We start from the raw sequence: 27021 nt of genomic DNA, 5'->3' as shown, positions 1-27021 counted from the left end.
GTCTTCATCTCACAAAAATATCCAGACTATCTCATTTATCAGGTGACTTTGTCTCTGTGGTCCTTTGAGTTTTAAGTAAGAGCTTATTTTAAATGAGCTGAGTAGATTTGTTTGGGAATACTTACACTTGTTGGACCTCATCTGAGAAACATTTCAGCCTCATGAGATAAGGCAAACTGTTGGTGCAGCTTGCACAGAAAAGTACTGCATTTTTAGGTTGCATTTGTATTTATAGCTTACATCAAAAGGCTTATTCCTGTTTTCTCACAGGCTAGCAGCCTCTGGAAATATCCTGTGCCTGGCTGCAGCTTCTCCAAATTCCCCCAGACCCTTGCAGGGTTTGAGTGCTCCTCCTAATTTCTTTCTCTCACCTCTTTTAAGATATTGTATGAGAAGCCCCTCCCTACCCAACCATCTTTTGGGGCTCTGGCCAAATTATTAGGCGGAACCATATGAAATTGCTAATGTTGGTTTGCCTATGACCTAATCTTGAACTCGGAGCCTTAATTTCTTCAGCTATAAAGTGAGAGTAACAATACTTTCTTCATAGGATTTTGTGAGAATTATTCGAGATAATTTGGGCACACTATTGACTAGCACATAGTAGGATTGATAATTATGTCCTAATGGAGAGACAAATGGATAGAAGTGTTACTAGATGTTTGTTGGCATCACATGAAATGACCCAGTGGATTGTCACTAAATTTGCATAGTCATTCTTAAAATGTAGGCTTTTTAGAATGGGGAGAATTCACTTAGGAGATGCACGGTGCTCACCAACAAGCCAGATGTGCACTTCTAGACAGCTGGAGCAGCGGCTCTGCCCATGCACCAAGTGCCGCTGGGCCTTCAGATCAAGCAGTCACTTTCACATGGACAGCTTGAGGATGGACAGTTGCAGAAATGGAGTATTTAATGATAATGATGATTCTCCCTGGTAAAAAGAGGAAGTGGACTAGCTTTAAAAAATATTCAGAAATGAGGCTATTTGGAGAGATTAGAATTTGTGGGGTTTTTTTGTTTGTTTGTTTGTTTTTCAAAATAAATCATTCTAAATAAATAAGTAATTTTTTGTTTTCCCATGTATGTATAGCATGGTGGAATGTATTTTCCATTGTTTCCCAATGTTGAAATAGTCTGCCATTTAGTCTCTCTCAAAGAATCATTAACTTTACATTCAGATTTGCTAAGGAAATGCTGTAACTCTTGTTTTTAATTTTCTCCCACTCAGGGGGATTAGGTGGCATTACCAAGTGATTTACAAATCCAGGTAGGCGCCTTTAATTTGTCCTGAAAAAATCCAAAAGCTCATTAAACGACTTGCTGAAATGAATATATACGGTGCTCACCTTTGAAAAGGTTAGCATTGTCACAAAGCTCAGGGAGCCACTGCTTGGTAATTCTCCACCCTGCCCTTAACTGTTTAACCCATGGCAATCACCTGGTTTGTGACACCAGGCAGCTCATTATAATCAGCAAAGCAGAGCCCTGGCAGCCCTCCACTACAGGCACAATGAAACAGTCACAGTCTTGGATCCATCTCTGTAGAAAATGTACCTAGGTGTTTTATTCCATAGTGGTCGGGTCATCAAGGAAAAATAAACATAGCTTCCTCTCATGAATTCTGACAGTGAAGACGATCACCAGCCCTGGAACAACAGCGGTTCCTATTTCACAGTCCTTAATGTTTCTCGTGCCAACTGCTGCTTTAAAAAAATACATGACTTTAATGACCAAAATAGAATTTATTATTAGTTACAAGTTAAGGGATGTATAACCCATTTCTCTCTCCCATTAAGTCTGTGCAAGTAATATTAGTGGATGTTTCTCACTGAAGAGATCCCCTACTTCAACTTTGCATAGAGGAAAAACCTGGGACACAGGCCTATTGTAGAAATTATTGCTGCATGGAGAGGTGCACACATTCTGTAGAAGTGGCATTTGGAATTGTCAGATAATAATTGCATATATTTGTGGGGTACAGTGTGATGTTGTGATACCTGTGTACATTGCAGGTTGATTAGATCAGGCTAATTAACATAACTATTACTTTGCATACTTAACATTTCTTTGTGGTGAGAACACTTAAAATCTACTCCCTTTGCAATTTTGAAATCTATAATACATTATTATCTACAGTCACCATGCTTAAATTTTTTTGCATATTTCCATCCTCCCATCTCAAGGATAATTTTAGAGTAATTTATTGCCAGTTTGCAAATTGTATCACAAATTTTAAAATTATGTAAAGCATGGTGCATGTTTAAATTTTAGTTTTCTCTTGCATTTTCCTTAAACCTGTCTGGTCTTTGAAATGTCCTCTACCTGCCTGAGATCCTCTCCCTCTGCCTAGAGCCACTTTCCAAGGCTGTATCCAGGGCTTTCTATGCAGTGGCACCGTTCCTTCTCCCCTCCAGCCTCATACCTGGCTGCCAGACTCACCACCATGCATTCTCAGCCTACTGTCTACCCTCAGGAGCCTCCTCGCTTTCCTAACACTGGTGTCAGTCTAGACTCTGGCCTCTCCCCAGTCCTATGTCTTAAGGAGCCCTGTGTTCCCTAGTTTTCTGGACATGGCTTCTTGGGAAATGCCCCATAGTGTTTTCCTCCTGCCTCCCCCATCACTCCCGTTCTGATGTCGATTCCACTCAGTCTCAGAGCTATGCTTCAGGGGGACTCACTTCACAAAGCCCCCCAACCACACCAAAAGAGTATAGCCGTTTCCTTCTCATGATACCTTGCACATTTGTTCACACCACCAAGAAGCCCTGGAAAGAATGTCCAAAAGTCATTCCTCTCACATCAGTAGTATGCTGGGAGAAGACAGGGACCATGAGTTACGTCTTTATGTCCTCCATGAACTCACAAAATAATTACTTCTGATTGAAAATACATAGAGGCATTTAAAAAGTTATCTCGCTCATGTACTGTCCTTAACCTTTGGGGTCTACGTAGAGTACATACCGAGACCAGATGATCCCAGTGATGTACATATGTGATGTTTGATGAAAACAGTGAGATCTCGTGTCTGCTATCAACATACAGACACAGGGAACTCTGAAAGATAAAGGCAGTAGAAAAATACAAAGGAAATTTCTCAAGTGACATTTTTAATATTCACTGGAGATAAGTGAAAACAATTGAAACATCAGTCTACAAAGTAAATCACCAGTATACTTGATCAGAGTCAGAACCTGCTGTAGGTAGAGGCAATTTTCCATCATGTAAAATGACTACTGTCCTTATCACTGGTCCCTGTGTTTCTGTTTTTAATTGAGCAAAACACTTCTTATGAAATATTCCCCCACCTGTTGGAGGAAGCACGCAGGCCATGGGACAAGGAAGTGATGTGGCCCTTTCCCGTAAAGGGAAAGATCTTGCTGTCCCAGGCCTCCACAGGGCCCAAAACTTTGAGCCAGATGCCTGGCCACGGTAGTCAGTAATTGAGGCCTGGCCTCGTGTCCCTACTCTGGAATGCCAGGGCTCTGCACTCCATGGTGGTCTTTTGCCAGCTGTTCCCTGTTAGGTTCCACTGACTGGGTGCCACTAGGTTCAGCAGCTGCTGCTTTGATCCTGAACAGGCACACCTGTGGCATCATTCCCCTCACTGCAGCATGGTCCCACAGATCAACCCCGAACCCCTTCTTTCACAGATGAGGGGATGCGGGTTCTGCAGGGCAAACTAGTTGCCTAAGGCCACGGGGCCAGGACTCAGAGGAGTCTGCATCTGAACTCAGGGCTTTAACTTAAACCCTGCTATCTGTAATGACACATAGAATATCAGGCCTGAATTTCTACTTTCTTTTTTGTTCAGAGTCATTGCACCGGTGCTTCTACCCTCTTCAGGATTTTTGAATGACACCAAGTGGCACATAATTAAAAATAAGGATTTATCAGAAATGTTTCACCCTTAGAAGATAGCAATGAAAGAATGACAGTTCATTCCTGTTCCCTCTCAGTGTTTTGATTGTGGTGCGAAAGGCCCTTACAGTGAGACGCTCTGTTGTTCTCCAGTGTTGAAGCATGTCACAACTTCAGAAGCCATATCTGGCACCAAATTCATTCTCTCTTTGAAAATGTCCGTTCAAAATAATTAAGAAAACTTTAGAATTTTGTACTGATTGTCTTCAAAATATCACTAGAAATAATCGCAGAAAGATAATTTTTGTGTAAATGAGCTCATTTAAATTGTTCAAATCTTGCTGCACGAAGGATCGAATTAATGTAGTTTATTCCTCTAAATTGTAGCTTCTTATGACAATTGTACAGATAATAAGTTAGCTAGAAAGTCACCATTTATTCCAGATTAGCTGTAAAAATGGCCAGTTTTGTGCTACTTTTGGTTCTGGGGAGTGAAAGAAGAATCTAATTTATCTATCCGTATTCTTCCTGTTAGCACCAAACAACAATGTGGATTAATTTAGCACTGAACATTGCAAACATCTTAAATAAGTTTGAAAGATTAAACTGAGACAGCGTGAGGGAGTAGAAAGAGGCCAGCGTGTGTTAACCGATCGGCCTGGGTTTGAGTTTCAGCCCTGCTCATTGCTAACTGGGTGGTCTCAGAGCATCACTTTTGTTGCCTGTTTCTGCTTTATCATATGTGGTTTGAGTTTTGCAGGAGGACCCAGTGGTCTCACAGCTACAAAGAACTTCATGAGTGGCCACCCATTGCACCAACATTGGGTAGCTTGTTTTTATTTCATAAAGATTGTCTCTTTTGTTCTAAGTGAGATATTGCCTCAACAGAACTCAGGCTAATTATAGTGTAATCTCACTATGATGGGTTTTAGAATCCTCCAATATACTGTAATACTCAGTACAACGTTTGAGTATTATAGGATCAAAGATTTAGAAGAGGATTGAGATGCAAGGAAGTACTTTCCTTACATCTGAGGAGAGAATAATGGACATGTAGGAGGCACTTAGTAAATGTCAGATGGAAGGGTTGGTGTGTAGGTGGGTGAATAGGTGGGTGAGTGGGTGGGTGGATGGATGGATGGATGGATGAGTGGGTGGGTGGGTGAATAGATGGGTGGCAGGCACAATAATGGGAAGAAATGAGGGATTGAGAGAAGATGAACCTGGGCTCTCTGATGTGGATGGGCCACCACATTTGGGATCATACCCAGCCTCCTGGCCTTGGGAGCAGCGATACAGTTTTGCCTCACATATGAATTGTGAGAATCATCTCCATTGCTCTTCAAATAAAATACAAAATGGCTCCAAAGGACATTTTCCTCATCTGGGTCATGTCTCGTGCCATTAATATAAAACTGCTGATTTAATGGAGCTGCTTTTGATCTATCAAGAAAAGATATACCGAATTCAATTTGGTTTTTTTCTAAGAGTAAGTGTCTTAATTTGGAAGAGAATGATTTGATTATAATTTTAAGTAATATTGCAGTTACATTTTTAGTCACGAAGATGATATCAAGTGACTCTATGAGGCTTAAGTGTGGAAAGTCCCAGAGAATTGTGTGGGTTGGGAATTTTGTCTTTAACAGCATAGGGGGCTGTTTCTGTTGTTTGTATATTGTATGTGTTTAGTCAGAATAGATGTTACAAGGAATTTTGCATATAAAATATAAAAGCAGACAGTTTTCATTGAAGAGTAAAGTAGAATTATCCCAGAATATAAAGACATAAAAAGTTAAGATAAACACCCATCATTTTTTTCTGAAATTTTCTTTTTAAAACGTGTTATTTTGAGAGAATTTCTAATTCTGATCTCCTGACTGCAGCAGACTTTTTACCTGAATTCCTTCTGCCTTACTCTTAAAAGTTGAAAAGATTTGGGTACTCAGAGGTACCTGCTGAAATGCAGTAGAAATGTTGAATCTGTTGTTCAAATGTCAGACTCAGGAAGGACCAAATATCTGCTCTGCACTTGATGATACATGTTCTCCAGCCACAAAAGAAAACACTCCTTACAAAAAAAAAAAAAAAAAAAGAATTCTTTTTTTCCCTTGCACAATCCATCCTGGGCCAGATATAGTCATAGCTCAATAGAAAATTGCTTTCCTGTTACTGGCAACCTGTGTGGTCACTGGTATGACACTGCCCCATGTCGACTTGCAAGCTGAGGGGCCACTGCAGCAGGCGCATGGTAACGGTGCCCAGGAGCACTGGAGGACTTGAAGGACACACACAGTGCCCAGTGCTGTCCACCCCCACCCGAAATGGGGTGCCAGGACCAGGGGCGGGAAGACAGCAGCCCCTGGGCTAGCCGGTTGGAGAGAGTTCTAATGAAGGGATGAGTGACAGGGGAAGAGACATCTGCATAAATAAGTGCAAGATACAGGGCTGATGTGCTGTGCTGCAGAAGCCTCCACCCCACAAACAGAATGGCACACAGATGGAATTTAGTGAAACTGTCACTCCCGTCCCTGCTCTAACCCCCAGGATTTCTCTCACTGGCTTGTTAGAGCCAAAAATACTTGAAATGCAAGTATTGAGGTTTAATTTGCAGGAGAAAACAGTAAGTTTTCTTTCTCCTGAAGTTGTTGGATAATAGAGTCCCAGCTGGAGAGAGTGGAAGAAGGGCTACAATTTACTCCTTCAGCTTTCTATAAAATCACCAGTGAGTAGATGGAACTCGGCCTTCTGCTAGCTGTGGCCTCACTAGTCTTTTCTCTTGCTGGGAGAATTCTGATCATAAGAGGCAGGGCCGTGACTGAGAGCCAGGCTCTCAAGTCAGGCTGCTGGTAGCATCTGAGAGAGGTGGAACAGAACACTTTTCCTCTCTGCTCTTCAATTTCCTCCTCTGCAAAAAGATTAGGATAGTATAAACCACAGGAGGAAGTTGTGAGGATTAAATGAGATAGAGCCTATAAAACTTCAACCCATTAAAAGCACTTGATCATTTTCATCAGTATCATTATTTAAATGTAACCTTTGGTTGATGAAGCAGCCACAGAGATGCCTGGCCGGAGGCTCACTTATGCTCAGGATATAGACTGATTCACATGCTGCAGACACCACACCTGAAGGGCTGTCAGAACAGGGACTTTTCCCTTTGGGGTGCATTCGTAAAAGGGCATCCCGTATGCTGTGTGTTGCTGACAGTCTCTGAGAATATGTCAGTGACTATGCCTGAACTTCACACTGAGCCCTATTGCTTCTTAAGCCTTCCTCTAATATCGTTACAGTGTTTCCCTTCCTCACCCCTAGGCAGAAGCATCACAGGACTGTATGACACCTCATGGGGTTCTCAGCCCAGTGCCCTTCAGCCGGAGACTCGTTAGCAAACAGGTGGCTTCACTACCCCACTCAAACACCTAGACCTTCATCAAGACTCATTATTTTCAGCAGAGCTATATGTGTATATCTTTTTATTTACACAGCCTAGAACCAGATTAGCAGAAGGTTTAGAACAGTACAATTGAGCCTGTTATGCAACCAGAGTAAGTCATTCCAGCAGCCCCTGGGAATTTTCATGACCAATCTTGGCAGCAAACATAAAAATTTCAAACCACACTATGTAAGTCACTTATATTTACTTCCTGATCATTTTTTTTTTTTTTAACCTAACACCGAACGAAATGCTAGAACAGATGTAAAAGGAGTAAAAGAGGTCCTTTTGCCCTCTGGCTGCTCAAAACTACTTTCCGTAATGTCAGTGAGACCCGTATTCTCCACGCTCATCTGGTCATTTTGGTTTGCACAGGACCAGTGTCTGTTGAGGGGCCCAGCCATGCCTACAGATAGAGCAGCTCTTCAGAGTGCTGCAGATGTAGACGTGCTCCAGGGCCATTTGTTGTGATGGCTCAACCCTTGTGTCCACTTAGTGTAAGCTTCTTCCTAAGTGAGCCGGTTGCATCACATACTATTACTAATAGCCAGAAATCAGTTGCTTTTAATATTAACTGGCCAACATACTTTTGCTGCTTCTGGTCATGGAGGAGCTTTGTGTTATTAGAATTCCCCCAAATTTCCAGTTAGGTTTCAATAATTGTAGCTTTTTTTTTTTTTTTTTTTTTTTTTGTTTTTGTTTTGCTCTGATAGGTCTGTGGGGTGTATTGAGTTTCAAGTGTGGGTTAACAGTAATATTTATCACTCAGGTGTGCTATGCAACCCAGCGTACCACTGAAGCACTCTGAATAGGCCAGAAAGGCCACTTGGCAACCTTCGCATCAGCTTCTTTCCTCATTTTGTAAGTCACTTTGATTTGGTAAACCCCTAACTTTTCTTGGAGTGTCTTCTGGACATCTGATAACTTGGTATCAGATGAATATCTTTCTGGAAAACTGAGATGCCTTTAAGCTATTAAAACTATTTCATAGAAGCATAGAAATACTGTTTTCTGCTTCCAGAGGTAGTGATATTTATTATTTTAAAATGCACAGAAGAACAAACAAACATAGCTAAAATTTTGTAAATACCATGAAAAGGAATGATTTCCCCAAAATTGCTTTCAGAAATGAAAAATGAAGAAAATCTGTACACAACTTGGTGCAAATACTTTGGACCACAAAATTTGGTTGTATCATGCCTGAGCCTAGTCTGATTTCATGTGGGCCTAAGAGATTGTTTATAGGTAACAATTAAGAATGTCCCGAAGGAATGCATAACTAGAGTATCTGCTACAGATGTTTTCTTAAACTTGTCCGTTTCATTTACTTGTTATCTATCATATATCATATATCATCATGATCCTATTTAATTTACAGAATCAACCTAGATATAAACTATTCTGTAGGCCAAATGAAAGTGACTTTTGCCTTCAAAATAGAATGGTTGAAGAGTAAGCATTGGATAATTCAGTTCAAATTGAGTTGCACTAAATAATACCTGTAATGTATTTTATTGAATAATTTTTTTTCTCTTAGAGTCAGTGATGACAGAGCCAGAGTTTACAATTCATGTGTATTGCTCTTTAATTGTCTACTCTTTTTATACTTTGCTACAAACAGGATGTAAGACATTTAGAGACAGTTCTGCATTTCTAATTATTTTCCATTTTGTTGTCACTTCATGGATATTACATGCCCCGAAAATGTCAGCAATGGTCCTTTCTATATTAAGGTTGGGAGTACATTTTTTAGCTTCTAACACATGATATCTTTAGGATGAGTGAAAATCTGTGAAAGAGAAACACAGTTCAAGTGACATTGACTCCCTTCCTCCCAGAAATCAAGGTATTGGCATCAGCATGGCAGAACTCAGGGCTTCTATTGTTCATATTGATTTGTCACTTTTTCAGCCATTTTCATCATTGAGGTAGCCTGTTGAATCTTTTCTCACTCAATTTGACAGCACTTTCTCTAAACTTGAAATAGGCTGAATGACTAATTTTCTTGTCACTTACATTTTTACTGATGTGAGACTTTGAGCGACAGTGTCACAGGGCATTTTCTCACTTGGTGATTTACAGAAGGTGAGGTGCACTGGGAGAACTGGAGAAGATGGAAATGGAAAATGCTATAATTAAGGATGTGCTCCTTCACAAATCAATCCCCTGGGAAGAACTGATTTGAACATTTCTAATAACAGTATAGTCCAAATCCATTGCATCTGTGGAGTGCCTCAGATTCTAGGAGGGAGACCTTCAGCTCCCTATGCCGGAAGGACATGGGAATATGAGAACAGACCATCTCCAAAAGTCTGTAATTTAATAGCCTGAAGAAAATCTTTTTCTCATTTCCATTTGCTCTTATCATTTCCTCAGAATTATTCTTAAACTTGGTTATATGGTATTTTCTTCTTTTTGAGCAGTAGTGAACTGTTTCTCTCCAGGAGTGTATCATTAGGGTTTGAAACTTAATCTAATATCTTATACCTCCATGTGTTTAATTTCCTTTTCCAAAACATCCATTTTATTTGGTTACATGGTTGAGTAAAGTCATCCTCTTTACCTGTTACCAGGCTGTGACATTTACTTTCAGTGATTCATTTATTTGCAGCCTTAAACAGTCCTAGAATTTAAATTTGCATTATATTGAAAGAGAAATAAAATCTTGTGAAAATGTTGTATGGCTTTAGGATGTAACTGGCATCTGTTCCTGTCTTGCTCATTATGGAATTTTATCCATTTGTTTAGTTATTAAATGCGACCTGAGCCCACCTGTAGAGCATGTGCCTTTGAGGCAGGTACCAGGGAAGTACATGGGAGCTGAGGCTCTGCAGGAACCCTGCTGCTTCTCCTTCCAGATGCTTCTCCCTGGGATCTGGGAAATGGCTGTCTCCCCCTCCCTCCATATCCCTTGACTGCTCTTTCACTTCTGCCCACCCTCTGGTGGGGTGGGGGTGGTTCCCTAGCATTGCATTCTCCCCTTTTCTCCTTCAAGATCATCTCCAAACCCATGACTCAACTCTTCAGCTCTGGCCCAGGCCTCTCTGCTGAGTCCCAGTCAGCACTTCCCTGAAGTTCTCCCCCAGAAATCCTTTGGGCTCCTCAGACTCCTCCACTCAACCCTGCCTTCCTCCTCAGGTCCCTTTCTGTCCCACCCTCCTGGTCACTTACACCTTGATCCCAGGGTTTTGTCCAGAATCCATCTCCATCTCTTACCGTTGGTGAACACCCCAAGTCCAACTGGGTCTGCCCCGCATTGTGACGCTTCCTCCCCTGCATTGTCTCCCTGCCCTGTTATCTCTCAGGCACAGATCAGGTCCTGCTGTTCATCTATTTTAAAACCTTTGGAGATTCCCAGTTGCCACAGGCTGGTGTTGCTTCTTGCTTTCTGTAACCGGCCATTGCAGTCTGACCAAGACCTACTCCTCATTCCCGTGAATCGCCCCACCCACCAGCTCCCTAGAACTCACTGTCCACTTGTCTTTCCATATAAGCTGTGAATGCTGTGAAGGACAAAACTATGTCTTTTTCATCCTCCAGCTGCTAGAACAGTCCTGGCACATGGTCTGCTGCTCTTCCTGTGTCTTCCATGATTAAATGATTCAGCCACTGTCTGCCTGGAGGGCTTTTGCTCTGCCAGGCCATCCTGCCATTTGTTCTCTCATGTGGTCAGTGAAGATCTTTTTATTAGCAGGCCTTCCTCATAATACATAGTGTGCACTGGGTACCACTAGGCATTTTGGGGGGCATTTTTTTTGAGACAGGGTCTCATTCTGTCACCCAGACTTCAGTGCAATGGCATAATCAGAACTCACTGCAGCCTCAACTTCCCAGGCTCAAGTGATCCTTTCACCTCAGCCTCCAGGCCAGCTGGAACCATAGGCATGTGCCATCACTCCCGGCTAATTTTTTGGTTTTTTGTAGAGACAGGGTCCCACTATGTTGCCCAGGCTAGTCTCAAACTCCTGGCCCCAAGTGATTTTCCCACCTTAGTCTCCCAAAGTGCTGGGGATTACAGGGGTGAGCCACTGCACCCTGCCTGGGGGCATTTATTTTATTGAGATATAATTCACAGACCATAGCGTTCACCCTTTTAAAATGTATAATACAGTGGTTTTTTGCATATTCACTGAGTTTTTCAACCATTGCCACTTCCAATTCCACAACATTTTGATCACCCCAAAAAGAAACTGAATACCCATTAACTGTCATGCCACGTACTCCCCTCCCTCCGGCCCCAAGCAGCCACTGATTTCCTTTCTGTCTGTATTAATTTGCTTATTCTGGACATTTATATAAATGAAGTCCCACCATATATGGACTTTGGCATCTGACTCCTTTCACTTAGCAGAGTGTTTGCAAAGTCCATCCATGTCACAGCAGATATCAATACTTCATTCGTTTTTATGGCTGAAGAATATTTTATTGTATGATATATTACATTTTGTTTATCCATTCATCAGTTGGCAGGCAAGGGGGTTGTTTCTGGTTTTTGCTGTAAATAATAGTGCTCCTATGAACATTTGCTGGCAAGTTTTTGTGTGAACATATATTTTCAGTTCTCTTGGGTACTGAATTTCTAGGAGTAGAATTGCTGGATCATCTGTTAACTTTTTGAGGAACTGCCAAACTGTTTTCCACAGTGGCTGCACTTTATTTATTTATTTATCTATCTATTTTTGAGACAGTTTTGCTCTCGTTGCCCGGGCTGGAGTGCAATGGCGCAATTTTGGCTCGCTGCAACCTCTGCCTCCCGGGCTCAAGCAATTCTCCTGCCTCAGCCTCCTGAGTAGCTGGGATTACAGGCATGCGCCATCACACCCGGCTAATTTTGTATTTTTAGTAGAGACGGGATTTCTCCATGTTAGTCAGGTTGGTCTCGAACTTCTGACCTCAGGTCATCCACCCGCCTCGGCCTCCCAAAGTGCTTGGATTACAGGCATGAGCCACTGCGCCCGGCCTGTGGCCGCACTTTATATTCCTACCAGCAAGGTATGAGGATTCCAGTTTCTCCACATCTTCTCCTCGTCCTCACTGGTTATTGTTGTTGCTTGTCCTTTTGATTATAGTCATCCTAGTAGACGTGAGGTCGTATCTTATTATGGTTTTCATTTCCATTTCCCTAATGACTAGTGGTGTTGAGCATCTTTTCATGTGTTTACTGGCCATTTGCATATCTTCTTTAGATAAATGTCTGTGCACATCCTTTTTCATTTTAAAACTCAGTTGTCTTTAGTGTTGATCTGTGAGAGTTCTTTATATATTTGAGATACAAGATCCTTATCACTTAAATGGTTTGCAGATGTTTTCTCCTATTCTGTATGTTGCCTCTTCACTTTCTTTGGTCACTGTTCAAAACATTGCTCAAAAACGAAAATGTGTCATTTTCTTGTGCATCCTGTATTCCAAAAGCGGCCAGTAGTGGGGAGCAGCAGAAGAAATCAGCTAATTAATTTCCTAGTTTTGTAAAATATTCTTAGCCATTCCTTCTCTGAGCTCAGACTCTGCCACAGTAGGCTCATTTTTTTTACTAGGTTTAAAATGCATCCATGTTTTACACCTTTGAAACAGGGTAAGCTGTCATTAAGTTATCTCATTTTTATAAGTTTCTGTGAGCCCAGTATCTGTCCTGTGGGAGGGTCGTGCCTGCCTCCCTGTGTGTAGCGCCTCATTCTCTGCCTCACCGGAGAACCTGCTTCTGCTCCATTTCCTCTTCCCTCCACGCCAGGGTATGTGTGTCACCCAATGTGGCCCTCTCTCTGCCACGCCATAGTCCTTCATAGTTATGCTCAAGGCCATTCTCAAAAGTTCTGGTCATTTCAAGCCTGTAAGTAACATTCTTACCTCTTCCACATGCCCAAAAGATGTATGTCATCCATTTCTGAAAAATGCAAAGAATAAGTAAGGTATTGAGATATTTGGACAGGCGCATTGATTGAACGTATAGATGCCAGTCAGCCTTGACCTCTTCCAAACTAGAGGACACTCAGGACCCTCCTTAATGGTGCAGTTCCTCTAAGGGCAATATAGCAACGTAAGTGACATCATGTTGCTTCCTTGCCTCAAGCCATTCGAGCCTCCTGTGCCCAGGCCCAGCCTGTCTTTCAACTGTACCTCCTGCCACCGTCTTACTACCCCATGGCCTCAGTCTCCTTTCTCCTCCTGAAGCATCCCAAATTCCTTCCCACTTATGGCATTCTTTGTGCCTGAACTGCTCTTATACTCCTTACCCCACTTCATCCCTGCTTGGTTAGCTGCTTCCCTCCCATCAGAGACTTCGTTGAGCTTATCTCCCTCTTTCCTTCCTGGTACTGATGTAATGACAGTTTGCCTTATTCCCTGGACTTGTCCTTTAACTAGTGTTCGATCTGCCTCCCTGCTAGAATTCAGGCTTGCTGGGGGCAGGAGTGACATCTGTCTTGTTCCCTAATTACATGCCCATTACCTAGCACAGGGGGGCACTCAATACATATCTCTTGAATGGATGAGCGCTTGAATGAAGGTGGATTTGCTTTTTGAAAATAGCACAGCCACTTGAGATCCAGTTCTCTGAGCAGACAAGGATAATGTATAGAAATCTATGCTTAAGCCCGTGAATATATGTAGTATTTTGACCATTCTCAGATTCAGCTGGTTTTGTCATTCTTAATGCATAGTAATTCTAACAACAGTAATTTTGTAGAAATGCATTTTTATTTCTCGAAGCATTATCTCCCTCCCCCACAGGTGGCATTCATATCCCTGTTTGATTTGAGCTTTTTGAATCCCTTCTGTCAGAGTTCCCTACAACTTTCTGAAAATTTTGAGCTCTGACATTCTGGTCTACTTCTGGAATGAAATCCCTAAAAATAGTACTGTCTCTTTTCGGCTTTCTCTGTGTCTGAGTCAAATGGACTTCTTTGTAGTCATCGTCAACTCTAACACCCAAACACATACCTTTTATATTAGCCTTCGACTTGAAGCTCATTCTGTCCTTCTGATGGGTGAGAAAAGATTCATTTGATTAGTGCTTTTTCATTCTGTCCAAATTGCCCATTTTTATTATGAAATATTTATACAGACTAGAAGACGTGTCATTTACATACATTCTAAGGAACACCAAAACGTGTCCCAGTACTGATACCCACCTGCACCAGCCAATATATTTGAGACCCTCCCAGGTACCACCCCGCCACACCCCAGAGATAATCCCAGGTTATTATTTCCTTGCTCTTCATCATTTTCCTACATATGTGTATAGCCCTAAGCAATATGTTTCACTTAACCTGTTTTTAAAATATATATAGGCTGGGTAAGGTGGCTTAGGCCTATAATCCCAGCACTTTGGGAGGCTCAGGTGGAAGGATCACTTGAGGCCAGGAATTCAAGACCAGCCTGGGCAACATAGTGAGACCCCATTGCTACAAAATATTTTAAAACTTATCCAGGCATGATGATGTATGTCTGTAGGCCCAGCTACTTGGGAGGCTGAGGTGGGAGGATTGCTTGAGTCCAGGACTTCAAGGTTGCAGTGAGCTATGATGGCTCCACTGCACTCCATACTACGTGACACAGTGAGACCCTGTCTATAAATTAATTAATTAATTAATTAATAATAAAATGTGTAGCAATAGAATTGCACTCATGTGTCCTTCAGTGACTGGCTTTTTTGGTTGAGCATTGTTTTCAATTTTATCCTTATTAATACACATGCCTATAGTTGATTTATTTTCACTGCTATATAATATCCCATTGTGTGACTGCATTTATCCATGAATGTTAAAAATAGTTTCCTTTTTCTTTTTTGCTGTTGTCTGTAACATGTTATAAACATTCTGAACCAAGCACATATGTACCAGAGCTCATATACTGAGGAGCGGAATTGCCAGTCCACAAGCACGCGCATCTTTTCTTTCCTGGATAAGGTCAGATTGCTCTCCCAAGAAGCCAGGCCAGTTACCTCCCAGCAGCAGGTTCTTGGGGCTCCTGTGCCCCATGTGCTGTCTGACATTTGGCATTATTACATGTTCTGTGTTTGGCCACTCTGGGATATATAAGATGGTATTTTGTTGTGATTCTCATAATCCCTGATCGTTAATGATATTGAGCAACTTAATTGCCAGTCATGGTTTATCTCTTGGTTGCCCATCTTTCTAGTAGGTTATTTGACTTTTTCTTATGGATTTGCTAGGCGTTCTTCTTATATTCTGGCACCTACCCCTTGCCAGCTCTCAGTTGCAGGTGCTTCCTCCCACGTTGTGCCTGGTAGTTCTGCCTTCTTTACAGTTTTGTGGTAAACAGGGGTTCTTACTTTGAATGTGATCAGATGTACCAGTCTTCTCCCTGTGGTTCATGTTTTGCTTTCTAAGAGATCTATCCGTACCCCAACATCATAAAGCGTTTGCCCCATACATTCTTCTAAAAGTTTTTATCATGCAGTTTTTAAAATCTATGTAGAATTTTACTTCAAAATGAACTCTCTAACCTCTCCTTACAAGTTGCTATTGCCTATAATATATCTAGCTGTTTCATAGCTTAAAACAATGGACATGAATTTCAGGCGTTCATTTATCCACACAGTAAATATTATGTGGGGTGCTTTTAAGCTAGGTTGTATGAGTGACATAAAAGAATAAATTTCTGTTGACATAAATTTGATGAACCTGACTCATATGGTGTCCTCAAGGAGTTTATTGAAGTAAACGATGATCCCAAAAAACATATGTCTGTGTCCCAGCTCCTGGAACCTGTGAATGTTAACTATTTGATACAAGGCTGTGTGCTGATATAAGTAAGTTAAGGATCTTGAAATGAGGAGATCATCCTGGGTTATCCAGGAGAACAGTAAATTCAGTGAGGAGTGTCCTTTTAAGGGAGACACATAGAATAGGAAAAGGCCATGTAGCCATGGAGGCAAAGAGTGGAGTCAATGCAGCCCCACGAACGGAGACAGCCACCTGGAACTGGAAGAAGCATGAACAAAATCTCTCCTGCAGCCTCTGCTGTCATCTTGATTTTGGATCTGTGGTCTCCCAAAACTAGTGACAGAATAAATTTCTGTTGTTTTAAACCACCCAGTTTGTGGTCATTTCCAGCAGCCACAGAAAACTAACATAAGGAGGCTTAAGACGGTCATACGTAGTAGCTATTTAGCCAGAGGTTTTCAACCTTTTCCACACCCTAGTGTACTCAAGGGATGGGACAGTGGCAGCAGAACTCGGGAGCACCAGAACTTTTGAGAGGGATGCATGGATGGCTGAAGCGTCCTAGATGGTTCTGAAACATGACATTCCCTTCTCTGCAGATCACTGCTATGGGAGTTAGAGTCTGCAGAGTCATGAGAATGGCTAGCTCCAGGCTTGCTTGTGCCAGTGATAAGAGGCTGCATGAGTTCAGAAAGAAAACTGGGATGGGTATGCAAATTGTTACAGCACACACACACCAATGTCAGGAAGCTGCCTGTGTCCAGGGCCAGTTTGCCAGTCTGAGCATCATGTCTGCTCTTGGAAAATTTAGAGAAGGTTCAGGCAAGAAGGGTTTCAAGGGTTGAAAAAATATAGTCTGCAGCATAGCCTCTTCCAAACATTTCTCTTTATTTCTTTGATAAAAGAAGCTTGAAAGTGCTAAACAACAGTCAACAAACACATAGCCTGAATAAGTAAAAAGAAATTAAAATGGAATAATTGTTGTTTTGTTGTATTTTATAAAGACAGCATGGTCTGGGTATAGATGCAGCTTACACATATGCACTCAGGTTTACATTGTGGGTTGATTATTGTAGCTCATGTATATTTAAGTCAGTTGATTTGTCTCATTTGGAGCTTAGTTCCCAACCTCACACAAGATCTTGAACTTAACACTATTTATTCTAGAATTCAAGATATTAGATGAAAGCAGTAAAGGTTAGAGGACCTGGGCCTTAATTCCATTACTGCGTCACTGTGATTCAAGAAAATTACTTGAACTCTCGGAGCTCTCATTACCTGATCAGTAAAATGGAGACCGTAGGACTTCCCTGCTCATGAGGGTGTAGCCTGAAGGGGGTTTGCTTGCCATGGAGCCTGACATGGAACTCTCCTCTAGCTTACCTACTACATTCTTTCTGCAACAAAACCCTAGGCCCACATGGTAGAGGCAGGGAGCAGTCAATCCAGATTTATCGTGCTTTTCTTTTTGTGCTGGAACCCAGGTAGATGCTTCATATATAAGATTCTATTTAATCTTCCCAGCCATCCTGAGAACAGGGGTTGGTGTCCCCATTTTACACGTAAGACAACTGAGGCTGGGAGTTGGAGCAGCTTGCCTTTGCTGTCTCACGTGTAAAATGGGGACATCAACACCTGGCAGGGAAAAGAGCAACTGGGATTCAAACCCTGCCTTCCTTCCACCAAAATACAAGCTCCTTCCTGACTGTCATGCTGCTGCTGTCATTTCTAAAAATTAAAACAAACAATGAGAGTAAAGTTGGGGGACAGGTTCAGATTCTCAGACTCTTACAGCTCTGCAGATTCAGCAGGGTGTGTCTTGAGAGTCTCAAGAAGTTCTCTTGGAAATTTTTGATAAAATGTAACTAGTAATGGCATATAACCTCTTTAGTAAAGTAGGGGAATAATATTAATTTTTTTTATTTTTTATTCTAGAGACAGAATCTTGCTCTGTTGCCCAGGCTGGACTCATTAAACTCTTGGGCTCAAGTGATCCTCCCACCTCAGCCCCTGAGTCGCTGGGGCTACACGCCTGTCTCTTAATCAAAATTCTTGATGAAAATTCGTATGTGAAAATATGAGCAGAATGAGTGGCTAAAGAAACTGAGAAATATCCAGAAGCCAAGATGGGTTTCTGGTCAGCAATTTGAATGTTCCCTGAATTGAGTAATCCAGGGGAAAACTGCTCTTTGAAAAAGTACTTTGTTGTATGTGACTTTTAATGAAATAATAATTCAGAACAGAATTAAAAGTTACACATTTGTTAGTAGACTTTTTAAGAGAACAAAAGGGCCATGGCTCGTATTGAAACAGGGATCGGATTTGTGACCCGGTGCCTCTTTCCGTGAAAGGTCTTTGACCATCCAGGGATGGACATTATTTCAGCATTCACTTCACATTTTAACATGTCTTACATGTGAAAAGCTTACAGGCATTTTGATGTCTAAATTATAAATGCCCTTTGTTATAGAAAGCAACCAGCATTGAAGCTCTAAGGATATTAGGTAAGAAAATGTCAGATGATACTGCTCCAAATTCCCCTTGCTAGTAGTTCTACTAATTAATACAGTTAAGATCCCAGTGCTGTGTTTTTTATGGCTACTAAAGGAAATGATTTTTGGCACCCACAAGCTCCTTGGCTGTTTCTAAATGCCGCCAGAGCTAAGGGGATATTTGTTTACTCTTTGTCAGGGTGTTTACATGCCCTGGCTTGGGCCATGAGCGAAAATGTATTTGATGATCTCCTGGTCTCACCCCAGTCCCTAATGGATGTTTGTCTAAATGACAGCACCCAGTTTAGCACTGTTAACACTCCAGTTAGTAGGCGGGAGAGTGTGGGCTGTGTGTGACAGTCGGGGACATGGATGGCAGGGTCAGGAACCTTCTCTGAAGGAAACACTTCCTCCTCCAGGATCCAGTTCTGGAAGCACCTTTGTGTTTTCTCTGTCTCCTACTGCCTTAATTTAGGAGTCAGACCATAAATATTCATTGAATCAGAGAATCTCACAACTTCATTATTACTCCTCTAAATACAGTGCTGGACTTTCTCTAAGGAGCCCAGATCTCTCAGCCTTGACAAGGACAAGCTTACAACAATTGGATAGTGCCATCCAGGATGGGGACGGTGGGCTGCCGTCTGGGGTCAGTTCATATTGTATTATGCAAAACGTCCCTTTGTAGGTTTGATCATGAGCTTGATTCACATAGCCAGCCACTTTCCAGATACGTGGCTTCCATAGAGTAGTTAGCAAAATGCACACGCATTTCCTTTTTGTTCACCATTGTCCCAAGCACTGTATGTGAATGTGTTGGACGCAGTGGGGCCTTTCAGGAAACAGCAGGACAATGCTAGGCAGAGCATGACAGGTCTTTAGAGGGACATGCCTGCTCTAACCCAGGCCCACAAGCAGACGACGGACTGAAAGGGGGAGCCATGAATTGAGCGTTGACAGCGGGCCACGGCGGTCCGAAGGCTCAGGTGGTTGTCAGCCATAAGTTTAGCTCAGCTCTTTGAGTAATTTGTCACGCCTCGCTCAGCCCCTGCTGGGCCAGCACGTGCCAGCTTAGTGTCAGAGTGCCTGTTCGCCAGACGGCCACTCAGGCCTAACGTCCTGCTGTTCCCCGGACCAGTGGCTTGCTGGGGCCATGCACGGAGGGCCGAGCCATGGCGACAGCCAAGTGCTGTGCAGAATAAGTGTGTTCATAATGAGACGTGAATGGCATTAGTGGGTCCCTCTAGAATTGGGCCTGAGCAGGCGCCTCTCGCTGAGGAAGTTTGGCAGCCTGTTCATTAAGGCGAGTCACCAGGAGTTCAGCCCACAGTCGAGAAGCCAGTTCAGGCTCATGCTGCCCAGGCCTTGGGCGGTTGTGCCCATCTATATAAAAGATCATAAATCATTAGAGGGGCCACTTTGGAAATCTTCAAACTTATTTTCCTTGCTTGAGGTTGCATAGAGCAAGCTAATGGAGAAATTCTGGCAGCACGCTGTCCAGTAGTGCTTTCCACGGTGACAGGCATGTCCTGTATCTGTGCAATCCAGTATAGAACCCCTAGCCACATGTGGCTATTGAGTGCTTAAAATATATCTAGGTGGGGCGGGGGGCGGTGGGGAGCAAAGCAACTGAATTGTAGCTTTTTATTTTAATTAATTCAGATTTCCAATGAGATAGCCTGTATGGCTACTGTATGGGATACTACTGGCTACTGTATGGGATAGCACAGCCCTAGAATGCCTCTGGTCTCCTCATGGTATGAAAATTATCCTCTGAAGGAGTAGGGAGAGGAAGAGCCTGCGTTTAGAGATCGGTGTGCACCCTTTGCCATAAGAAAGTAGAAAAGTATTTGGCCATTTAAAAACACATGCTGTCTTGAAAGCTGATTGAAAGGGCATAATTGTCACCAACTTGTATTTTTAAAGAGGCCGTTTTGAAAAGATAGTTTGAAAATGTAGTGAGAAATGCTAGAGTTACGTTTCTTCTTCTGGAGCTGCAAATAATAAACTGATGGTGATCCACATTCCCTGTGTTCCTGGAGAATTAGCATGATTTTCAAAACGACTGAAACATGTCTTTTAACTTTTGCATTGATAATGAGGAAGGGGAAAATGAGACGTCATGCGGACTTCCCCAAGTGTTAATTCATAACGTCGTATGTGCAGTGCCTCCATCCATTGTCGGATTGTTCTGACGTTATCCTGTTATTGGAAGTGCATGATTCACCTTCTGAGGAAACAGAAGCCACACACAAAAGGGGAAGATTTGCTTTTTGCCCTGTGAAAGCCTGCCACACGCAGGGGTCCTATTAAGACAGCTGGAAAGTTGCTTCAGTGTGTTACGCTTGTAAGTTTTATTGGTGACTGGTTTTTGATTACACATTTGAATGCTGTGTGTTCCAGAGTGCAGTTTTAATTAAAAGGCAGTAGTCTTTTTTTAAAAAATTGCACTGTACACTCTTGATAGATTCTCTCACATAGTAGTTCTTATTTTCCAATGTTCACAGCTTGTCTTGGTTAGAGGCTCTGATGCCCCCTCAAAGTATATCTTCCTAGCCTTCTCTCTTCCCAGTAACTTGCATCTTCTTATTTTTAAGAAGCGTCTGCACTGTTGTATTACCAAGTTGCTTGAAGTATCAACTCATGTCAATAGGCTAAGAATGTTTTATCCGCTGAAATAGGATGTAAAAGATCTACCATTGTCAGTGGAAAGAGATGCCGTTGCAATCAGTGTCTCCTGTTTTTGTTTAAATCAACCCAAATGATCTTATGATGTTATTCTGTAACTGTTGCCTTACATGTTTTTTAGTATTACTAATATTAAATGCAATTAAAGTCTAAGAGAAACTTAGGTCTGAAAACCAGAATTTTGTTATGAATTATGACTAATATTTAATTTTCTGCAAGATGGTAAAGAACCTGCAGGATACTTTTTTACACAGAAAAAAATGCACAACAGTATTAAAAGTGAATTCTGTCACTGCTCTGCATGCCACTTTGCACACGCACTTTTTCCTTAACCGGTTACCGCAGCTATGAAGAGCGAGCTCTGTATCTCGAAGCAATAATTCAGAACCACCGCGAAGTCATGACATTCGAGGATTTCGCAGCCCAAGTCTTTTCTCCCTCTCCCAGCTACTCCCTCAGCGGAACGGGTGAGTGTCTACATTATTCTTCTCTCACGCGCTTAAGACGCATTCAAGCAGCAGATGTACACCTGTTTTTCACAGATAAATGCTTGCAAATTTAAGAAGAGCATTCTCCCTCTGAATCAACTAATGAATATCAAAAGGAATGATGACATTCATTTTAATTTGTTTTGTATTCGAGCTGTTCACTCAGTTCCTTTCTTCAGCTATCCTGTTAACCTTCAAATCTAGCAAGGTTAATGAACTTTTTCTCAGTAATGTGCTCCGGTTCATTCAGGAGTGTGGGTTTCTTGCTGAGCTGGGAATATGTTGTTTAAAAGCGATGCCCGAATCAGTGCTTACTTATCAAAAAAGAGTTCCTCACAGTGGAAGCCGTTGCTACTAATGCTAAATGGGGATTATGCTGCCGAGATACGAGGGTCAGGGATTAATGCAGGAGACATGGAAGGACAGTGTCCCGGGGTCCATCATTACAGCAATGCAGTGTGCGTGTGTCTCTCTGGAGTGGTCTGTGTCATGTGGACAAGCCGCCGACCGGAGCAGCACCTGGTGTGGAACCCGTTTAGAAACTAGCTTAGAATAATTTTCATTTATTAGGGCCAGTGGAAAATTGTGAAAGTTTCCATAGATTTCCTTGTTTTTAGATTTTTATTCTTTTTCTATTTCCAGCTTGGGGGGAAAAATACACGTACCGCCACTTAAACAGATTATATGATTACTGTGTGTTTCTTTCAAATAATAGAATTATTACTTGTAAATTTCTGCATATAATTACAGATTAATTGCCTTTCAGAGAGTAAATGGGATATTTAGCCAATGCATGTTGAAATTCTCAGTGAGGAGCTTCCTTCTTCCACTGCTTTAGATGCAACTGTTAGAGTGCTTAATAGATTTCTAACCTGTGTCAATTGTCTCTGAACACTGCCTTACTTCTCCTATTCTGATTCGTTAACAAATATCTTATACACAAAGTGAAAAAAAATTAAATCCAGTGAAATAAATCACTTACAAATAAAATCAGCCATGCATCATTGTTTAACATCGCTGGCCTCAATCCTCGCCTCTCCGAGCTTTGTTGGGAGATAAGAGGGAGAGGCACGCACTTGCACAGGGAGCCAGGAGCAGCAGGCAGAAGGCTTGGGAGATAAGCAGGCTGGCAGAGGTGCAGGAGCAGCGCGATTTGCATAATCACGCCTCTGCTTCCTGGTGAGGCGTCAAGGAACACTGGGATGGCCTCTATTGATCTTTGTTGAACTGGAATACTAAGCAACATGAGAAAAGCTTATAACTTAAAGCTTTGATTAATGTTTCTTACATTAAAAAAGTGGAACAGCTGTGAATTGAATTCTTTTATACACTCTGCCAACATTCTATCTAAGACAAAAAAAAATTCGTTTCAAGGGAAATGAAGATTTCATACTCAGTCTGGCTAGAGATTTTAAATTGTTTCTAATTTTTCAGTGCAAGAACATGAGGGATCTGTAGCAAAGCTAATTTTAAAAAGATCTCATTCAGCTTTTTCCCACCCTCATGAGATTATTCCCCTCTTCGTGAGGACTTGATTTTTCAGTGCAGGTTGTTTTTTGTTTCTTGTTTTTTTGTTTGTTTGTTTCTTTTAACTCTTGAGAAAGCTTTTTATTTCTTAAAATTAAACATGTAAATAATAACTAGATGTTTTCATTCCTTAACTGTTACATTCTTAAGATTATTAAGATATTATCAAAATGAATAATGATGGACCTTGTTTTCTGTGTATATTTTAGCCTCTGTATAAACTAATTTGATCTTTTCCAAACATTCATAATTATTTAAACCAATTGAAATGAGGGAGATTCTAGGAGCAATTCGAGTTTTTAAGAACTCTACTTGGAGAGGATTGTCAATGGCTTCTTCAAGAATGTCATATTTTTGAAAATTGCTTACCAGAATAAAGATTCTGACAGCATGTGAGGGTGGGCATTGGAACTTTTCTAAAAGGAATGTGAAACCAAACATGGAATATCAAGACAAATGCTACTCCCTCCACTTTTCAAATTATTAACATCAGTATTACATTTCATAGTGTTCATGGTTTAAGGTATTCAGTGTTGAGTGGGAAAATTTTTTATATGTCTATCATACCTATCCTTAAGTGTGATTTTTAAGTCTAGGCATAATGTTCTGTTTTAATTCTTTGCATATCTCCTCATAACGCTGAGCAGGAAGGAAGTAGATATAATCTTGATTTGAACTGAAATGTGGGGCAGTACAATGAGGACGGAGCATTTCAGCACCATAGACAAGCACGTTTTCAGAAGCATCTTCTCATTTACATACTGGCTTCGCTTTTGAAGAATCCCTGTCCACTATCTGTTACTACTTCTACAGATGAAAACATTTGTCATTTGTTTACACTGTTATGTTCTTGGGACAAGTGCGATCAAACCCAGATGAGCCAGCCAGCTTAAACTAAGAAATTGAGGTGAAGTCTGTTCTTCCAAGCAACAAGCCAACTGGAAAAATTGACCCTGAGCGGCTTAAGCTCCCACAGTGCACTTAGGACCCAATCAGACCATCTCTGGCCCTCAGTGTCATCAAAGCAGGGCCTTGGGCTTGGGCTCACATGCATATGCACAATCTGAGGAATTAGGGGCTCCTAGGTTTTCTTTGTACCCTCACCACAAGGGGCTTTATTATTAATGAAGAGGGAGCGTCACCTGAACACTGCATTCATTCCACACTGTATTGGTAGCAGCAAGCCAGAAAGCAGCATGCAGCCCCCACTTCTAGAGGGAAAGCCCCAATATCAGCCTTTAAGTCTGAAGTGAAAGTGGGAGATGTGCTCAGTGGGAGTGGCCTGTGCCTGAAGGTTCCACTGTTGGAAAATGCCCTCTGCCTCTGACTTCCCCCATCCAGGTGCCGTTACCCATCCGCCCAACAAGCCCTGTGGGGACGGGGTTGGCCAGGTGAACAGACTTCCGTTCAGGATGTGCTGTCAACCACACATGGTGATGTAGCTGCTAATATATGAGTGCTCAGCTTTTTTCAAAGAGCTTTCAAAACAAAATCTATTTTCCTAATCAGAAAATATTTTTAAAGACCATCATGTCTACCTTGTATCTATTCCATCCATTACTTGTATTGATAACACCTGACATAAAGATATTTCAACTACTTTTTTACCCAGCGCTGTAGTTTACCTTCCTTTTTTGACCAGCAATAAATATAAATAATCTAAAAGGTAGCTAGTGTTAAAATATTGGTTGCAGTTAACATATATATGTTTTATGTATAAATACATTTATATACACATGTACATTTCTCTCTCTCTCACACACACACACATATTGAGGTGGGGGACTAAATTTGTGTTTTCAATCATATCACCAAGAAAGAGGGACCAGCAGAGAGGCCTTGAAAGGGTTAACGGGAATGGGCACCCTCGACTGCTGGGAGGGACTGATGTAATCACTGCAGCTCACAGCCAAGTGCATCTGTTCACCATGAGGTCATTCTTCTGCATGCTAATGATTTGGAAAATCAAGTCTAGTGTTTGACATTATCAGAAAAGATATAAATAGTGTAAATCTTTACTTTTTGGAAGTTGCTCTTATAAAAGAGCAAAAAGGAACTTTACATTGGACCTGAGATTTTTTTTCAGAACTGCCTTAAAGATTGTGTCTGGATCTAAAAATCTTGGAGGAATCCACTTGTGTCTGCTGATAAATCAATCCCCAGATCACTATTACAGTCACAGCTAGCAATCTGGTAGCCAAGGGCTACAGGTATGTCTCATTTCATATCTAATTTTAAGAATTTCCAAGTGCCTTTGTCCGAAGTCGATAAAGATAGATTTTTCCCAAAGAATGTTCAAAACCAAGTTAAATGAGTGGTTCTTCTCAGAATACCCAAACTGACTTGTGTTTACTGAAGATGCCAATACTACGTATGGTTCCTTTCTCCTTCAATATTGCTATAGAGAGCCAGCAGAGGGAGCACAGATCTTTGTTTATTTGTTAGCCCTGCATAAACACAGCATTTGATTTCTCCAAGATACGGTCAGAAATACTTCCTCCTTTATGATAGGCTGGATTGTAAAGGCTCCAGGATTTAGAACAAGTGGGAGAAAAATTCCTCACTATGCTTCATCAGAGTCTGCCACTTTTAATGTAGGTCGTATTTGGAGCTTAAACCAGATTAGTCTGAGTCGGTCTTAGGATGCCGCTGCCATTCCTGCTATTGCACAAAACTGCAAACTTTTATCTTTCACACAATTGCTTGGACGCCCTCGTGGAAAGGGTTATTTATGCCACTTACCTAATGAAAAAGACTTTTGTAGCTTTTCTTCTACAACACGGTCATTATGTTAAGTTTGCAGAACCTTTACCAGAAGACTCTGCCTGGTGTCACTGAGTCATTTTGGTGGCCAGTAAAATCTTCTCCTAAAACTGCAAATGGAGGCACTTATGTTACACATTTGCCTCAAAGCATATCTATGATGTAGACACTACACAAACTCCTCTTAGAACTTACCAGCCTTTGCCCAGAGAGATACGGCTACACCCAGCTTTTGCTTGGTAAGGCCTCCGCACCATATGCAGTCTTGTCATTCTGCATGCAGTCCTGACAGGTAATCTTCCTTGGCTCTTTCACCAAGCAGTTAATAATCAGGTTAACTCCTAGAAACAGCACCAGTAAATCCTAACCCAAACTCCAAAAAAGAGTTTCCCCACTCATTGAAAGGATAGTCATGTGACAGACTCATTCCATTTGTATTCATTCTCTCCCTGTTAAAGTGGTCTTAATACGGTTTTAATCAATAGTACTTCTTTTGAATCGTATGTGTTCAACTTCCCCATAACTTTGCTGAAGCCAGCAAAGAACATCACAGAGTGCTGAACTAGAAGGGACTTCAGGAAAGATCATGTCTAACCCTGTCACATTAATTTTGAGCGAGCTGAAGACCAACCCATGAAATGACCACCGAAGGTCATGGGCAAGTTGGAATCAGGGCCAACTCAACCTTCACCTCCCCATTCCCCATGGAAATGCCAGCCCTGTGCCCACACTATAGTGATAATCCCATAATCAGAGCCATAGCTACCAACTCTTTATTAACACTAAAGGCCAGAATCGTATTTTACTCTATTCAGATAATCCAGAAGTTTTCCCTTTTGGTCTCACTCTGTCGCCCAGGTCTGGATTGCAGTGGTGTTAGTACAGCTCACTGCATCCTCCCCGTCCCAGGCTCAAGCGCTCCTCTAGCCTCAGCCTCCTGAGTAGCTGGAACTACAGGCATAAGCCATCACATCCAGCTAATTTCTGTATTTCTTATAGAGACAGGGGTTCGCCGTGTTCCCCAGGCTGGTCTTAAACTCCTGGGCTCAAGCGATCTGCCCACCTTGGCCTCCCAAAGTACTAGG

The 27021-nt window shown here is 41.8% G+C and overlaps 1 protein-coding gene across 1 annotated transcript in view; it reads left to right on the top strand.

Moving 5' to 3' along the window:
* The window catches only part of RALGAPA2 (Ral GTPase activating protein catalytic alpha subunit 2), a 321348-nt gene that overhangs the window by 277014 nt on the left and 17313 nt on the right, over positions 1-27021 (top strand). Inside the window, exon 38 of the mRNA XM_025399680.1 lies at positions 21504-21625. Coding sequence (XP_025255465.1) covers positions 21504-21625 — 122 coding nt within the window. The remainder of the gene's footprint in view (positions 1-21503; positions 21626-27021) is intronic.

The sequence above is a fragment of the Theropithecus gelada genome, chromosome 10 (assembly GCF_003255815.1).
Source record: "Theropithecus gelada isolate Dixy chromosome 10, Tgel_1.0, whole genome shotgun sequence".
In the NCBI taxonomy this organism is placed as follows: Eukaryota; Metazoa; Chordata; class Mammalia; order Primates; family Cercopithecidae; genus Theropithecus; species Theropithecus gelada.
The sequence above is the reverse complement of the archived record's forward strand: the minus strand, read 5'-3'. Positions and strand labels throughout refer to the sequence as shown.